This window comes from Corvus brachyrhynchos, unplaced genomic scaffold, assembly GCF_000691975.1.
Source record: "Corvus brachyrhynchos isolate BGI_N302 unplaced genomic scaffold, ASM69197v1 scaffold3, whole genome shotgun sequence".
NCBI classification, from domain to species: Eukaryota; Metazoa; Chordata; class Aves; order Passeriformes; family Corvidae; genus Corvus; species Corvus brachyrhynchos.
This window is the reverse complement of record NW_008237619.1, coordinates 2,289,458-2,307,625: the sequence shown is the minus strand read 5'-3', so window position 1 is coordinate 2,307,625 and position 18,168 is coordinate 2,289,458. Positions and strand designations below refer to the sequence as shown.

General features: G+C 45.9%; 2 protein-coding genes across 9 annotated transcripts in view; both read left to right on the top strand.

Moving 5' to 3' along the window:
- Positions 1–3,765, top strand: part of LOC103613982 (TPA-induced transmembrane protein) — a 37,601-nt gene extending 33,836 nt beyond the window's left edge. For 7 of the 8 annotated variants that reach the window (XM_017731765.1, XM_017731758.1, XM_017731761.1 and 4 more), the window contains one exon: positions 126–1,137. In XM_017731765.1, the coding sequence (XP_017587254.1) occupies positions 126–457 (332 nt within the window). In that variant the 3' untranslated portion in view covers positions 458–1,137. Of the gene's footprint in view, positions 1–125; positions 1,138–1,160 lie in introns of those variants that run through there. The other variant, XM_017731766.1, reaches the window with a different exon arrangement.
- A 6,221-nt stretch (positions 3,766–9,986) lies between these two features.
- Positions 9,987–16,460, top strand: LOC103613980 (OX-2 membrane glycoprotein). Its single transcript, XM_008631848.1, has 5 exons — positions 9,987–10,068; positions 10,816–11,154; positions 12,653–12,758; positions 12,968–13,091; positions 16,401–16,460. Exons 1-5 carry the CDS (start codon positions 9,987–9,989, stop codon positions 16,458–16,460), a joined length of 711 nt encoding a protein of 236 aa, XP_008630070.1.
- The last annotated feature ends 1,708 nt before the right edge of the window (positions 16,461–18,168 follow it).

The following is an 18,168-nucleotide window of genomic DNA, read 5'->3' as shown; positions in this document are numbered from 1 at the left end:
AATGTGCTCCCAGTGCCCCTATCCACTCCATTTCACCCCAGGGAATAGCCAAGGGATGTTTGAATGGGGTTTTGGGTTAGATTTTTACTTCCTGCACAAACTGAATCCCTGTGCTTTCCCCACAGGTCCAGACAGCAGCATGGTACCGGCCATTGCCATTGCAGTGGGGGTCCTGGTCCCCCTGACCTCCCTTCTCCTTCTCACCTGCCTTCTCTACCCCTGCCTCAGGCACCTACATGGCCCAGAGGGAAACCCAGCCTGGCCATGCTGGGTAGGTCTGCCTTTCCTCAGGGCGCTGCCGGGGTCACCCCCACAGGTCATGGGGCTCAGTACCGTGACCTGGCTCTCCCCAGCCACACCAGGGCTGCCTGCACACTGCCCAAGCCTGGCTGAACCTGGGCTGGAGATGGACACAGGAATTAGCCCCCAGCCAGACAGCTGGGAAGCAGAAACCTGATTCTGCATAGCCAGCCTACAGGTGCCCAAGAGTGCTGGGAGCTAGAAAACATTCACTGTGCCAATGACAAGGCACGCTGCAGCAGAAGCATCACTCTACTACTATATTTATACACAAAATAGTTGTGGAAGAAGTGGCCAGGACCTTGCACTGGTCTTCTGCAGCTCCTAAAATAATCTACTTCAGCGCAGCCAATGCAGCTTACAAAGGCAGCAGCTTTGAGGATGTGTGTCAAACAAAATGTGGTCTTGGAGGAAAACCGTGCCTCTCTGAGGGAAGTCCACGGTCCCACACTGTGGCACGGGCTGAGGCACTGCTGGTTGTCCATGGAGGCTATCCTAGTGCAGGGAGTGCAGGATACAAGCTTGAGGTGGGGGTAAACTGAGTGAAGTGGCATCATTTCAGAGAATCACAGTCCAGTTTTGTGAAGGTTCCTCATCCTCTTTGCAGTGTATGCCTAGCATGTGCACCCTGAATTTTGGTGAAAATCCTGGAGAAAAAGAAGCAGTGGAGGAAATGCAACATGTCTTCCAGGGGTGTTATACCTCTAGATCCAAGCTGAAGACTACTGGTGGGATTGCAAGGGGGTTACAGAGAGATGCAAGGACTCATTTGGCAATACAAATATCCAGGATCTTTAGCCTCGCACTTAAAACATCCATATATTTTGAAAAAATAAACACAACAACCTCTCTTTCATCAGGTACTTCCTGCCTGTACCAAGGCCAAGAAGTGCAGGCAGTATGGAGCTACAGGCAGGTGGGCTCCTGTGGTGTCCCCCAGCCTCAGTGCACCACTGAACACCTGAGAAGCTCCCCACCCTACACATGCAAGAGAGAAACTCTTAAAATGGCACCTCAAGCTTCCAAGGAAACCTCCTGTGACTTTATCCCAGAGAAATACAGAAAAGGACAATTTATAATAGATATTTATTTATTTTGTTACACTATAATATTCTGTTTTGTAAGAAAAAAATGTAAAGTATTTATTTGAAACGCATGCTGGCTGTGTGGATCCATTTAGTGGAACTTATGCTTTGAATTTTTTGGGGTTTGAACATTGTTTATTACTTTTTGATATTTTAACATTGCAAACTCAAAAGTGATGGGGGATTGTCTGCAACAAGGCAGCATTTTGTAAGGCTGCCTTTGAAAGGGTTGCTGATGGACCAGGAGCTGGGCTGCAGAAAATCCATGGAACAGCCTAGCACACTGCTCTGAACTTCAGGTGTTGAACTTGTTCCCTAAAGGGCACAAGAGATCAGGCCAAGACTGCAGCCAGCCTGAACTTATAACCCAGGTGCCAGGAGCAACAGGCTTCAAGCCAAGAGTCATGAGGGAGTGCCAAGTCTGATTTCCAGCACTTCTCCTGGAAAGCAATGTAAAAGGCACATAGATGATTCCTTCTTCCCTCATTCTCAGGGCTTTCCACAGTGCCTTGTGTTTCCCAGCATCCCACCCACCTGCAGGAGGAAGCAGGGCAATAAAGGAGTAGTTGCAGGGGTAGTAGGTTGCCCAGTACATTTTGTTTGTGTCCTGGTGTAGTGGCAGGTGAGTGCAGTGGGGAGCAGGAGGCAGGTAGGCCTGAGGAGGTGGGTGCTTTATTTATTTCCTTATGGGCAGATAAATACCAGTGCAGGGCAAGGAGTGTTCTCTATTCTGAAAATGCTTTGTTTATAACCAGTAGGTCAGATCTGAGCTCTATGAAGTCTTGTAGACTTAGGGAAGAGGAAATGAGCCCACCTGGGTGATGCTGGTCTTGTGGGAAGCCACCAGTGCAGGCTTCCCGGAGCAAATGCATGTAATCTGGTTTTTCCTCATCCATGTATTTCAAACGGGCATCCCACATGACTCACTAAGTTGTGGTCAAAAAGCCAAGTGAACTAAAATGAAAGCAAGTGGGTGAGAATGAGTAAACCTGGTCTCTGCTATCAAATACATTTTTTAGGCCCCCCTAACACTTAGTAATAGCACAGTTGGTGAGTGAGGGGAAAGGGGAACTGGCTGCAGCTGTTACAATTGGGGTTTTTTTCTCCTTATCCCCCAACTGTCAAAGGAGGAAGTAATGGTTTGTCCAAACTTTTCCACTATTGCAGCTTCATTTCTTCCTCCATGAGGGAAGAGGTCAGGGGAGAAGAAGGATTTCCCCTGGGCTTGGGGAGGGCAGGAATGGGAGGAGAGCCCCTGGCACCCTTCTTGAGTAGGCTGTGTGGCCTCAGCCTTGCCATTCCGCAGAGTCTGCACTTGCAATTTAGAGCAGTTTATTTGAGTTCTAACATGAGGTTTCTGCTAGTGTTTAGACTAAGGTTTTGTTGTTTGGTTTGTTGGGGGTTTTTAATAAAAAAAAGAAACTAAACTCTTGCAGAAACAGGGAGTTTGGACATGGGTAGAGAAAAGGATTTCCTGAGGGAAGAGAGATAGGCACAAGGCCAGTGAGAAATCTATTCAAACCCAGGAAAATGACAGAGATTATCTATTATTGTTTTCTACAAGCTGATCACCTGGAGTGTGGGAAAGCAGGGCTTGGAGTCACAAAAGTATCTGTTTATGTGTGGGACTGTGGTTTCTTTTACTTTTTAGCTGAATGTAGAATTTTTTTAAGCTTTTAGAGGTTTCTGCTTATGAACATGATAGGTCCAGAAGCTGGCTTACAAGAAAAATTCTGTACAAGACTTATTTTTCATTCAGGATATCAGAATGAGAACATGACATCCAGATACAGAACACTTAAAACCAATACATGTACTTACCTTCATGCTATACAAAGCCATCTACTAAGATGCAGTGCCATAAAATGCTGAATGCTACTGCTGGGTTTTTGGCTTCACATAGCAATGAAATGAATGCAAGAATACAGACTGTGGATAATTAACAGTCTGATAGCTATGGGGGGAAAAAAGAATATGGAAAAGATACAAACCACCTTTTGTGGAATCAACAAAAGCGTGACTGAGGAACTCAGAAGTTTTGACTATGAATGATGAACATCGTAAATGCTGTTATGAGATTTCTTTGTGATTATTTTGTGCTTGTCTGTCCAGTTACTTCTGTTAACAATTTGTAAGCAATTCCTTGGAGGTTATATTTTGAATGGGTTTATACACAGACCGAATATTTGTTTTAATAAATGTGGGATTTTAATAAATGGGTGGGTGTGATCCCCAACATCTTTTGTCTGCTGTGGCCCTGCATGACTGTAGGTGAGGTTGGTGTGGAGCTTGAGAGGAGAAAAAATAAAACTGGTAGGATATTTAAGTGAAATAGACTGCTCCATTTTGCTGCTCCAATACAAGCGATATGAAGCAAGTTAACTTTGTAAGTAAATGGAAGCAGACCATATTTTCAGAATAAATTCTGTGAGAATGTTCTGAGCTACTACTGCCACCAAAAAAAAAGTCTAGGATTTTTGCCTGTTTTGAGGCTGGGCAGTTGTCATTCTCACCCAACTTTGCCTTTGGCCACTTTGTGTCACTGCATTTTGTCTAGCCTAGGGACAAGTGGTGTTGATACAGAGTATAATTTCTCCTAACTGATGGAAAAGGGGCAAGAGGGAATGCCACCTTCCTGCTTGCCTCTCACGTGGATAAAACTGGCTCTGGGTAATGTGTTTCTCTTTATAAAGCAAATGTAGCCTGCACCTCTTAGCTTTGGGATCCTTTGACTCTGACATTAGCCAGTTTGGGTTAAGGTTTTAACTCATGTAAGAAGTGTCCTTTTTAACTGTTGAGATACAGATATAGATAGATAGATACAGATAGCTATAGATATAGACATATATATGAATATATATATAAAATGAAGGTTCTTCAGGCTGTGTAAAATGTCCATGTTTCTGTTTTGGCATGCCAGGGTATTGCAGAGATGTAGTGTGTTGGTATTTTTTTCTGCCCAGATGCTGGGTTCCTGGTTCTAAGAGAGCAGTAAGATGCAAGCAAATTGCCCCAACAGCTCTGGCTGAAGATATGACTTTGAAGTGTAGCTGAAATGTTTGCCTTAGATATTTTATAGGCACTGGCTGAAATAGGAAGAATATTCTTCTTCTGAAACCAGTGCTGACAGAGGCATGGGACTAAATTTGTACAGTGAAAAGAAAGTTTGTTTTGGTGATAGACCTTGAAAGCATCATTCATCAATTCTCTGTTGCATGACCCTGGGGGAATGATTCATCTAAATACCATACCAGTAAATTTTCTTATGAAATCAGACATGGAAGAAAATATAACCCATTGTTTTTCATTTGATTTTCAGCACTGAGCCTCTGGAAATCAGCTGAAACAAGAGAATTGCACTAATTGATTGCATTTTTCTCTTTATAAATGAGACGATCAAGCCAGGCAGATACAAATCAAGTGTATTTTTGTTTCACTCTCAGTACACCAGAAATTGCTCATATTTTTGGAAGCCTTACAAAGGGCCTTTTCATATCTCTGCTGCTTTCATCTTTGGACATATAAAGCTATGTGTGAAAGGAGCAGTGAATACTTGTCCACCTCTTTGTGGATGGACTCCATTGTAGTCTGCTCAACTTTGAGAAAAGCCACCCGAAATTTCTGGGAAGCCTGAGAGAATCCTCAGTCTAAGACCCCTACACAATACTAACAGTTTTAAATTCCCTAGCATGAAGCTGTGGTCCTTTACCACCCTAAGGAAAAAGGAGGAAAAGGCAGCTTTGTCTAGTAAAAGAGCAGGCTAAGGTGGAATGAAAAGCTTGCAGAAAAAACCCTACACTTCTTAATTAAAAAAAAAAGAAAGGAAACAACCTAATTTTTTTTCAATCAGAATATTTTATTTGATATTATCCTTCAGATAAATTACAGAAAGCCCAGGTCTCATCATAAACACCCAGGCTTACATTTTAATTTAAAGAAACCAATTTGCCTTGAGCCTTCCTTGTTTACAGGAAACTAGCTATTTTCATAAATGAGACTGTGGTGGATTTTAGCTGCCCATCATCTGAGTAACAAGAAATATTATTGTTTGCTACAGTTTCTCTCTAAATACCAGAACCTATACACAAAGAAGAGAAAGGGGAAAAGTCCTAGTGTAGTTTTCTGAGGCTCTTTGCATACCTACTTTAGAATGGTTTGATTTTAAGGGTATTAAATGTAGGCTGCCTACTTTCTAGGACATATTAATAGAAATAAGGTGTCAGTTGTCTACTCAATACTTCAGCATTTATGTACATAACTTCATCATTTCTTTCTGAAAATCTGTATTGTAACAACTTCTGACCACATCAAGACAATTGGAAGACATTCCTTGGAATCTAGCTCAGGCTGCACAGAGAAACCCAGACCTTGCTGCATCACTAAGAGAAAGTGCTGAGCTCCCTGCAGGCTCCACTGGGGTGGAAACCTTCTGACTAGGATGCAAAACAAAAGGGGGCCACATCATGGGTCACAGGTAATAACATCCCAGGCTGAAAGGATTTGATGTACCAGGATCTCCAGTGGGCTCTGGCCCAGCAGAAGGATCTTGTGGCCATCGTGCAGTTTTAATTCCTCTAGTCTCAGGTTTGTGACTCTGTATCACTCTGCTGTGGATCTGGCACAGGTGGGTTGGGAGGCTTGGAAAAACTGAAGCCAGAAACTTCCAAGAAACAGCATCAGTCATCAATAGTGAGACAGATCTTTTTCCTGAAAGGTGAGCAGGAAGGCTTGGGGACCCCATACTTGATTCTCTACAGCTTCCTTCATTCCCTTAGCACATTTATTCTTTGTTTGCTCTTTTTCTGGTCCATGGGATCCAGACCTGATGCTGAACTATCAGTGTAATATCTCTGCTTCAAACAACAAGTTTGTCCTTTGTATTCCTGTTGCTTGACTCAGCCACCTATTTTCCCTCACCTAGTTGTTTCAAAGTTGTTTCCTCTCCCTGATGCTGTTCTGTCTTACCACACCTTTGAAGATGATGTCCACCTACCTGGATCACCTCTTTTCTGCTGGGCACCTCTTGTTCTTCAACTAGGGTAGTCATAGGGCTTAGCTGGGAAATGGGAGCTAGGGAGGAAGGAGGGAAGGAGAGAAAAAAGCAAAAGGGCACACACAGAGCCTGAAGGCAGGGGAAGGATCTCAAAGTGGAGCCAAATGGGGAAACAATTTTCTCAGGAAAGCTCTCAAGCTGGCAATTTGTTAGAGAACATGGGCTTAGGACTTGGCTACTTCCAGCAGTAAAACTTCTCGCAGAATTAGCTTTGGAATATGAATGTTACCTGCAATCTGTACATACCTCTCTGTGGCCTGTGGCTCCTGCAGGCATTAGCAATGAAGTGGCTTAAGGAGTTTGGCCAGCTGGACAACCAAGCCACAGAGATGCTTGGTGAAAGTAATTTGAGGAGTGTTTAAAAAGAGAACCTCTTAAGACTATGAGCAAGTGTCCTGTTTTGTGAAGACTGCAGAGTTAATTAGCAATGGATGGGAGCAGTTTGCATTCCTTTTTGTCCCTTGATGGCCAGCATATGACATGAGGCTGGCTATGGGTAATGCAGCCAGGGAAGATAAGGACCGGGCACAGCAGGGAGCTGATGCTGCAGGGGGGATCTGGCACTGGATATCACTTTGTGTTCCTCAATTGATTTCTGATAAAATTCCCATAACTTCCTAACAGAAGTACACACGCTACCAACAGAAAATGGTGATAACCTGCTCTCATGGCATTTTCTAGTCGAATGTCTGCCCCTCTTGGCTCAGCAGTGAGTCTGGGCTTGCAGCCAGGAGTGAGCCAACATTTCATTTCCTCCTCACCCTTTCATCTACAGGCTGTGACCAGGAGCTGTGACCCTTGATCTCTGGCAGAACTGAGAACAACAAACACGAACCACCAGAAAGCAGGGGAAGTACAGTGCTATAAAGCTGCTGATGAACTGTCTTTCTCTTCACTAGTAATTCTCCTCTTTGGCATCAGCAGAAATAGCAGAATTTAAGCCCAAAAATGAGAGAAGCCACCAGAAAGTTGTCTCTTCAATTTAAGCATAGGGCAATTAGGCAGACTCTGAAAGTTATTTTTTCCCTTCAGAAAGTAAGAATTAAGTAATTAAGATGACACTCTCCAGTACTCACAGTCCAAACATGCTGCTTTATCTAAAACTTTGAAAGTACTGAGGTCTGGCTTGGACAAGCAGTCCCCTGGGACAGTTCTGTTTAAACAAACAACTGCATCTTCCAGCAACTTTATAAAATGACTGAAAAGAGAAAAACAGCTGGCTTCTTTTGTTGAGCAAAGTTCAGAACTATACAAAAGAAAAGCAAAGGTTGGGGAAGGGACATGTGGGAAAAAAGTTGGACAGATTCTGTTTCTGTAATCTGACCTGTTGCCAGGACCTGTTGCACCAGAGATGTTAGTGCAATTTCTGTATGTTGTTATTGTGTATGTGAGCAGGTAGGTTTTGCTCCACAACATGCAGCTGGCCAGTAGGATGCTTGCCCAGGTAAAAAATGCAGTGAGATTCAGAGGGTAAAGGTTCTTGCTGTAATCAAAATATCTGAGCCCAGTTTTGTTGCCTGGACAATGAAGAGCTTCTAGAAAACTAAGATGATTCCCCTCTTATATAGGAAAGAAATTGAAGATGTACCTCCACAAAACTCTTTACATGTGCAACCCTCCACTGATGCTTGCACCTGGGTTTGCTTTGCCATCTCCAACCAGGCTCCGGGGACTGATGGAAAAGAGCAGATCTGCTCTGCTGAGTCTCTTGTGTCTTAGGTGTAAGATACACATTGCAGTAGTTGGTATTTATGCTGATTGCTTAGTGTTAGCTACACAGTCACTTTGATTGGTACACTGACCTTGTGCCCCCATGCAGCTGCCCATGTGCATTGAGCATATTCACATCCATGGGCTCTTTGGACTTTCTAAACCAGGAAAGATCCTTGTGTGAGCTCAGCAGCATTAGCTGCATCTCTCCTGTCCTCACCTGTCCTTTCTTGTCCTGAGCTCCTTGCGCCAAAATCTCTGATGTTTGTTTTTGTTGAGGTTTCTGAGTTTAACAAAGTGCCTGAATTTGATTGGCAATTCTGACCCTGGAAAAGGGGACATAAGTGAGTTGTCATTACTTTCTCTGCTCCATATCATAGAGTTTGGCGCAGCCAGCCCCTGGGAGCTCACTCCTAGCCTAAAATGCTTCTCCCTTGCTGGCAGTAGGGACACCCCTTCTGCCCAAAAGCAGACTTCTGGGACAGAGGAGGCTGGGATGGAAGCAGGCATCAGGGGAGAGAAGTTGAAAACCCCTGAGGGACGCTGTGGAAAGGCTCTGACATGGTGGCATGTGCTGGTTTCACTGCCCTGCTCACTGCCTGCAGTGCAAGCTGGTGCTGTAGCTAGAAATGAGGGGCTGGATGGAGCCTCTTCCCTTAATGCCAGGAGGTGCCAGGAGGGATGTTCTACAGTACATCTCACCTTGTATGGAATTCACCTACAAACTGGGGAGAAGGGAGGGGGTGGAAGTGTAAGAAATCATAGAGCTGATGAGAACTAGAGAACTTGATGCTGCTGCCCCGATGGAGGGAAGAGTCAAAGTCATAAACAGCAGGGATGAACACAGACTGGTATTCGCTTCTCATATTCTCCTGTAAAATAGCCTTCTCCCTTTCTTACAGGGTGTAGAGTGCAGTGGGTATCCTGCTGTAAGTACAGCTTGAAACCTCACATGGTGCTTGATCTCAACGTTGGGTTGCCATTGGGGCAGGAACTGCACTGTGCAGTTTTACAGTGAACCCCTTGGGCACAGGGCATCACCTCTGGGCACCAGAGCGCCGTCACACCCCTGGCTTTCCCTTGCTGGAATTATATCAGATGCAAACACATCTGGGGTGATGAGACTTCAGCCAAACCTGCTCCCTGCAATGACTCCTTTCACAACCCACTTGGGGGGGAGTCTGGTTTGCTTGTGGCTTGTGGCAAAGCAGTGCCACCTGCAGGCGACTCCGCACTGCTCTCCTGATGGGGAATCATCTCCCGCTCTTGCTTGGGATTCCTCTGTGCCACATCCAAGGGAGGAAAGTGATCTCCCTGAGGACTCCAGTATTGGCACCCAGTGTGATGTCCAGCAAGCCTCCTAGGCAGTGATCCACAGGCAGCACCTCCCTTCCTACCATCCCTTTCCAGCCAAAGAGAAAGAGAGCAGGGTCTGTCAGGGCCTGTGGTCCCTTGTTTCTTCCATCAGACACCTCCCACACATACCAGCAAGATTCCACATTTACACCCTTGAGAGGTGCAAGTAGTGGTTGTGATGCCTCCTAACAAATCACCAGGATGGGGTGAGCAAGGGACACCACCAAACTTTGCAGAAGGAGGAAAAAAAGGAAAAAAAAGAAAGAGTGAGGGCTGTTTGTTGCCACCTCTGGCAGCCAGTGCTGTTGGCAGGCAGGGCACAATAATGATCAATGATTGACCAGTGGTGCTGCTGATTGGCCACCGAGGAGTGTGCTGAAAAAAGGCGCCAGAATTTTCAACGGTTCCCTGGCAATGCCAGCCCCTCATTGAAAGAAACGGGGAAAGGGATGAGCTTTCCTGGGCAATTGCTTCAACCCACAATGATTTTCCGCCTGCTCTTCTGGGCTGAAATCTGCCTCCTGCTGCTCTGGGGAGGCTGCCAGCGAGTGGAACCGGCAGTGGGTGAGTGGAGCGCTCTTTCCCCACACCAGCTTAACTGTGGAGCAGCACCAGCCTTTCCTAGCAAGCAGAGAGACACAGATATGATGCTGACTAAAATATACTACATGGTGACTGGAACAGTAACTAGTAAGCTGGGCATGAGTCAGCAGCAGCAGCCAAATTGGGTAAGGCTTGGTTAGAGAGAGCACTGGGCACTTTGCTCACAAGCTGTGTGCTCTGCCTGGATATTCCCTTTCTTTGTTGGTGTTGCTAAACTCCTCAGCACAGGGGATGGGGCAGGTTTGCATTGCCAGTGTCCATGTCTGGGTGGTGCACACTTCTCTGGGGAGAGGCTGGAGTAGGGCATATCCCTCTGCAGCCCTTCGTGCTGCCTCCTGGCTGCCCTGGGCTGCTCTGCCTCCCCACAGCCCTGCAGGCGCCGGCAAGAGGGGACCAGGAGTGCTCTTGGGAGCGAGAACTGTTTTTGCTGGGTGGTTGCTGTGCTTGCTAAAGAGCCTGCCTGCCCTCCATTCCCATGCTGCCTTCCTCCTCTCCATGGAACTGTACAGCAGAGGATAATGATGTGATGCCCACCTGTGATAACAGGGTGTCTGAAGTCTCCCAGTGTGCCACACGGCCTCGCGGTGGAATTCCTTACTCCAGTGTTCTACAAGATGGGAACAATGAGAGTGGATGTTTCAAGGAACTATGGCCTTGCCTGATTTACTTTTCCTTCTGCCCTGATTTTGGGGTTTGCTTTGTTCCTAGCTTTGAAGGAACCCATCCAATCTGATACCATCATCGTAGCAGCCCTCGGGGGAGAGGCAAATTTCTATTGCAACTTCTCACTCTGGATGGATGTTTTGCAAGTGACCTGGCAAAAGAGAAATGGCACTTCCTTCCAGAATATGGCCACCTACAGCCCAGTACACGGGCAGAGGCTGATAGGGTCATTTCAGAAGAAGGTGCGTTTCACTAGAGCAACCCCAAAGGCCTCAGCTATCACCCTCCAAAATCTCACACTTGAAGATGAGTCCTATTACAAATGCATTTTCAGTGTGTTCCGTCATGGCTCCATCAGCAAAGACATACGCCTCAACATCCAAAGTAAGTTTTGCACTAACATCTTCTCTCTTTCTGGCACTCGGGTCGGGTCTGATGTAGTCAGGAGGTGGGGATGTCATTATCCTATCCACCACATGGAGATTTTCCACACAGCAGCATCTCCTTGGTGGATAGTGTTCAGACTGCCACACTGGAATTATTACCTAACCAACTAACCTTTTAGTTATAGACAATAAATGACAGGTATACTAATCAATTATCCTTATAAAAATTGTAGAACTACTGTTCCACATGTGGTTTTTGCCATATTGTGTACCTGAAAGCTTTCAAGTAAAAATTTGCTTTTATATTCACTCTAACATTGTTTGGGAAGATCAGTTCTATTTTCTAGGCAACACTTTCCTCAGGGGAAGTGAAGGCAAATAAGCCAGCAGATGCTTTTGGATAAAAACGTTGTACAGAGAGATAAACCCACTCAGCTTTGACTGTAAACTCACCACAGAGTGTAAAAAGCACCTTCTCATTTTGCTGCCAGCAATTTCTGAGCTCACAGTGGAATTCCATTCCCTCCTGCCCACTGAGGGTCTCCTCACTGCAGTGTGCTCAGCAACAGGAAAGCCTGCCCCCAACATCACCTGGCTGCATGACAGAGGCCTGGAGGAGGCACCTGAAGTACACCACATCCAAAACACAAACGGAACAGTAACAGTGGCAAGCAGAGTTACCTTCTCTGCCAAGCACCCCCATGTCTTGTTCTGCCTCCTTGACCACCCACAAGGAAGGAAAATGAAGGCACTTCACCTGGAAAAAGGAGGGGAAGGTAGGCTGTAGTTTTGTGGAGATGTGTAATGTGTAGTGGGGTATGCTTAGGGAAGGATGTGCAATTATGGGAGGGCCGCTTGTACTTATGCAGGTCTTGATAGACAACTTTCTGTAAGGCCAGATCTCATGCTAGATGAAGATTTCAGGATTTGAAACCCTCCAGAAGACTCTTCCCTGTAGTACCTTTGTATGTGTGTGGTGCATGTGTTATATGGGATAACTACGTATATTTGTGCATACACATGCATATATGGCTCTGTATGTCTACATTTCTACTTAATGATTTATTTAGAGCACCAGTACCCACAGCGGGAGGGTACCAGCAGAGCAGGCTCCTGGCTGACAAATGCTGGGGAAAAACATTTCTCATAGATTATCTTGCTGGAAGATATGTGTCAGGAAGGATGGGACACTTCTCTTGTGATAAAACTTCTTTCAACAGAAAGAGAAACGCAAATAGATCAAGAGTAAAAATTCTGGGGTTTGATACCCCTGATACCAGGGAAGTGTGAGACATTATCCATATTTATTTAAAAACGTAAAACAATCCTTCAGTAGAGGACCTTTGGTAGAGTTATATTGTTACAGTGCTCCTTTCTCTCCTTCAAAGAATAAATGGGCACAAAATGCTGAATGTTGCACTCTCAGTCCCAGCCCCTGGAAGAGGACACCAGAAACACATCATGTTCTGTGTGAACTTACTGGTTTCTTTTTGTAGATGTTCAGAAGAGCACAGTCATCATCACATCGATATTAACAGCAGTGTTGCTCTTATCAGTCTTGATATATTGTGGCGTGCGACTGAATAACAGCAGAAGGAACAAGTAAGAATAGTTTCCATTTTCTTGCAAATGATGTGGCTTGCCTCTGTTCACCTTGCAATTTGCCTTTCTCCTTCTTCTTGGCATTTTTATGTATCCATTCAGGAAACTCATCCAGCTCGTAACAGCGTCTTTAAAATAGCACAAGTGTCTAAATGACAAGGGGTATAATAAGCATCATGGGACTAATTGATGCTGTGGTTTTCTCCCAGGCAGAAGACACACCGCACACCCACAACTCCTGCAAAGGAGACAGGCTCACAGGAAGACCTAGGTGAGAGAGCCTCTGAGAGCCTGCACACACCGAAAGAGCAGCACATCACTTACCAAAACGAGGTAACACAAACCCCCAAGGCTTCTAGTGATTATTCACATCCTCCATTAGGGGTCTCTGTTTCTCCTGCCATGTCTTTGCTGCATGGGACAGCTGCACCGGGTAGATGACACAACATGTGCCCCATTTAAACTCCAGCAACGATCAGGAAAAACTGCTTAATGTTTTGCACCACTGGCCTGGAGGGTGCGGGAGAAAAGTTAGTCAAAGTTATTTAGCTACAAAGGCATGAAAGAGGCACGGGAAATGTCCAGGAGGGCAGATGAGATGTCCCTTCTGGACAAGGGCAGGGAGCCCTGCAGAGCTTGGGTGCTGTCAAGAGCAGCCTCACACAGAAGTTTCCCCACTGGGAAGGGTCTGCCCTGCCCTCCTCCTGGTGCAGACACAAAGCTGCTTTGGAGGGCTGCTGGCATCCACAGACAGAACCAGTAAGTGGTCACAGCTGGGAATCCCTCCCCCTAGACACTTTGCTCTGACATCCCATGTTTTCCCTGCAAGCTCCTGGTGGTCCCATGCTGTAACTGGGAACTCTCTTGTCTACTCATCACTTCTCTCTGCCACGTAGTCTAGAGCTCTGCTGTGATTACCACACCACTCTGCTGGGTCTCTTGCAGAAGCAGACACCAGGATCCACACTACGCAAAAGGTGGAACGGAAACCTGGGATTGAGAAAAAGTTGGAGGCCTTTGTTTCTGGAGGAAACACAGAACCTGAACAGCAGCTTCCAAAGTGAGTTGAAGAGTGGACCTGCTGGGTTATCCATCAAGGAGCTTGGCTGCTCTCCCACGAAGCAGGATGGGGAGGCAATGGCACGTGAGGGAGTCCAGGTGACACCCCAGCCCAGCTGCTCCCCAGCCCAGCAGAGGAAGGACGGGCACCAGCCAGCTCCACAAGTCCAAAGGAGCACAGGGGCCCATGCCTGCTCAGGAGCCCACACTAAGGACTCAGAGGAAGCGGCAGCTTGCCCAGGCTCCTCCCAGGGGTGTCCCAGGAGATCCTTAGTCCTAGGGTCTGTGTGGGAAACCCATCCAGATGAGTCCATCAGTGGAGCACCTTCTGAACTCAGGACATCACTGCCTGAGGGCTATGGACACGTGGTGCCATGCAAATGAAGTGCATTTGGAGACTGAACTGGGCTGTTATGGGCTTCTTAGGGAAGGAGACAAAGGTGGGAAAAGGAGGAATCAAGGGCATCTGGGAATAAAAAGCCTGGGAAAATGGATGGATAAAAAAATAAAAGGGTCTGGTTTCATTTTTGCAGGAGGCTGGTCAGTACACTTGTCTGGGCTGGCCCAGTGCCCTGTCACCACAGTCTGTCCTGTCTTCTCATTAAACTCCATTTCTAACTCTTCTCCGGGGTGAGGGACACCCCAACTGGTGTGCATGTGTGTAGGGGGCCCTGATGTCAGCAGCTGGGCCAGAACCAGGGGTCCCATGTGCCCGGGTGCCAGCAGCTGGGGAGACCTGAGTGAGACAGTCCCAGTGCCAGCCACCAGCCTGGACCAGGGCCAGACCCTGTGTGTCCCTGATGTGGCACCTGGAGCGAGCACAGGTGAGCCTGTGAGGGCCAGCAGGGCTCAAGCCACACCAGCCGGGATGTTCTTCGATATCTCACAAGCAATCAGGAAGAAGGATCTGTGCTGTGGATGGGCTAAGACCAACAGAACCAGACCAAGACTGGTATTTGGGGGGAAAAAAATCATAAAAAATAATTGGTTTTAAGGCCTTGATCTGCGAAAGTTCCCCTCCAGCTCTGTGTGTCATGACACGAGGTGTTTCAGAGATGTGCTTCCAATGCATTTGCAAAGGCTCCTCTGACAGTCTCAGCGCAGAGCACTACCTGTGGTAAGTGCACAGGACCCTCTAGTGAAAAGGAATTATATCTCATTTAGCCAAGAATCTTGAAGTCCCCTGAACTTTGTAAGGAGTCATGTCCTAGTTAGCTAAAGAATTTGTGGGGGTTTTTGTAGTTTGTTTTTACTTAAATTTGTGTTTAACTTAGTGTCAGCAGAACAAGATTAAAAACCCAAGATAATAAACAGCTGAACTTGAACCTGCAGGAAATAACATCAGAGAACAACACACCTCAGAAAACTTAATGAATAGAGGATTCTTTAGCTACAGAAGCAAATTCAATAGAGAATTGTTTAGTTAAGAGGAGTTATGGGTTATCTTTAACTAAAGGTAAATGTACTGTCTTAGTAGTGACTTAGTACAGTAAGATAAAAAACTAGAGGTCATCAGAAGTGAATTACACACGTGCTGGGAGCTGTGAACATGAAAGTGTCATCCAGAGATTAAGACAATAATGAAGACCCTCTGATGAAGCAATAAAGCTCCCTAATCAAAATAATAACAGGAAAAGGACACTATATGGCAGCCTTGTTCCACACCAAGACAACATTGGAGAGGACACCTTTGATGTAATAGGCTGGGCAGACTCTGGGAGGGGCTAGAAATCCTAAGTCTTAAAATTTCTTTAAACCCCAAGGAACTGTGTCTGGTGGGACATGCTCATGGCAAAAAATTCCCAGCATGTCTCCAGCGCTGTAATAAAGGAATTCTAAATCTAACAGAATTTTGCTGTTGGATTTAAGTTCTTTAATTCACTAGTTGGAGAGATCCCAAATCCACTCACTGAAGGGAAAACACCTTCAGTGAGTCTTCCATTAAAATAGTAACTCACCAGCACTGTGTTTTTCCTCTTTGGACTTTCAAATAGTCTTTTGGTATCCAGCAACCCCATCTCTGGTATCAAGTTACTACAACTACCATATCCGAAGTCATGCTAGGATGAAATCACTCTGTGAGGGTTGCCCAGCAGGAGGCACAGACTGTGGTTGCTGGAAGAGAAGATGTTGAAAGGGATGGGTGAAGGAACTGGGCACTGGATATCAGTTCTTCTTTGCTCTCCTGGAGAAAGAGGTTTTTCCAAGGACCAGGGAAAGGAATGTGGAAATGTTCCCAAGTCTGTTTTCCACACTTCCAGGCTGGCCAGCGATGGGTAAAAGAAGGTGCTAGAAAATGTGCGGATAAATTCATGATGCCAGAAGTTTATGTCCAAAAGGAGACAGAGGAATCCTGTAACTTTACTCAAATAAAGAGAGAGGCCATGGGGCATTCCCCTGGCCTCTCTCAAATTGTTGGAAAACACATCCTCCCTTCTATCCTAATTTCCTGGCCACATCACCCTCTCCCTTTCCCCATTGGCTGAGATACTTGGAAGGTACAGTACACTCATGATTCACTCACTACATGTTCCCTTCTAATGTGCACACAACCCCCTTTGTATCTTTGTTCTTCTACTCTAGGTTCAGGAATTTAACAAGGCCTTGGTGGAGCAACATTCAGTGTTGAAAGGAATGAGATAGATTTGTCTTTACAAACAAACTGTGGGTTTGCTGATAGGTAAAGATAGATACTGAGAGATGAAAGAAGCAACGGGAAGAACCTTAAATTCCATAGGAAAAGAAAAAGGGTGTGTATACATTAGAAGGGGGGCTGTATTACGTGATTCAGGAAGTCTGTACCTCTCAAGTACCTCATCCAATGGGGAAAGAGAGAGGGAAATGTGGCTGGGAAATTAGGATAGAAAGGAGGCTGCATCCTCTAACAAGTTGAGAGACCCCAGGGGAATGCCCCATGGCCTCTCCCTTTATTTGAATAAAGTAACAGGACTTCTCTGTCTCCTTTTTGGACATAAACCTCTGGTGTTTGTGGGTTAATTTTCCTGACAGTGTCAATTAGTAACATTCTTCTGAATGGTTCCTCCTGTTACTGTCTTGTCTCTGTCTCTGGCCTTATCTCTACATGTCTGTTTGTGAAGCCAAATTCCTACTATTCCTTTCAGTGAGAAATGGGAATGGCAGCCATTTGGTTGTACCTGGGAAAGCAGCCAGACAGCCCAAATTCCTCTGACAAATTCTGCCCGGGGTTCTGACACAGCAGGATTTTCTGCAGCTGAGCTTCTTGGTAAAGGGACCTTTAAAAAGTAATCTCAGGCTTCTTGGCCAAGGGACCTTTAGAAGTCAAGCTCAAGTGATGTTTTAAGCAAGGGTTGCTCAGCATTTAGAAGACAATCATTCCTCGCTTTCTGAAAATCCCATGCTAATTCAGCTTGCCTTGAAGTGAGTCATGTTGCATGCATGTGGGTTACAATGAGGGCTGCAACTTGGTATTCCTCAAATGTGGGTTTCCTGAGATTAAGTGCTCGTTATCATTTTTTTTGGTAGAGTATTTATCTGTGGGGTTTTTTCATGGTTGTCATTGATGTGTGTGTGCTCTTCCATTGTGACTATGATTGGATGCCATCAATATATGAGCATAAACATAACACAAGATAATGTTTAAATACCGTTTTCAAAGTTAACTTGTAGAAGAATTCCTTATGGAACAAGGGCATATGATACCCCTGGAAAGATTGGACAACCCAGGGTTCCTGAGGAAAAGCCCCCGAACAGGCCCCTGGCTTCAGGCAGGCCTGGAAAACACCTGGCTGCAGGCAGCCCTGAGAGTCCTTGGCAAGGTATACACTGGCTGGCTCCCCTGCTGATTAGAGGCTGTCTAGAGGGACTGGGCATGAATCTTTGCAAAAGTAGATATAAGCTTGCATAGTTGAACAATAAAGGGAGAACGATGCTTAATCGTATCGGTGTATATGTTGTTTATCTGGCCAGCTCACCGGACTCGGTCCCTAACATTAACTATTTTTACCGGGAAGTGGAAATTGTGGAGAGAAAATGTGCAGGCTCAGTACTGTGAGACAGTTACCAGTGGTACTCCAGCTGAGTGGTTCAGAGACTGCTGAAGTCAGGGGAGACGTATGGCCTCGCCTCCATCTTTCTTGTGGGGGGTGGGTTTAGGTTTCAGTGAATTTCTTCCCAGTCTTACCGGGGAGATGCTGGAAGGGCGAGGGGGCAGCTTTCTCAGTGAATAGACAGTGATTAAGACACAAAGGGAAGTGGCTGATAGCTCTGGCATACCAATGGAATTGTTTTGGGTTTTGGGAATTTTGAATCGGGGCGTGGGCTCTCCCCCTCACAGCTTGGGAGGCTGGGGATATTGTGTGAGAAGTTTTGG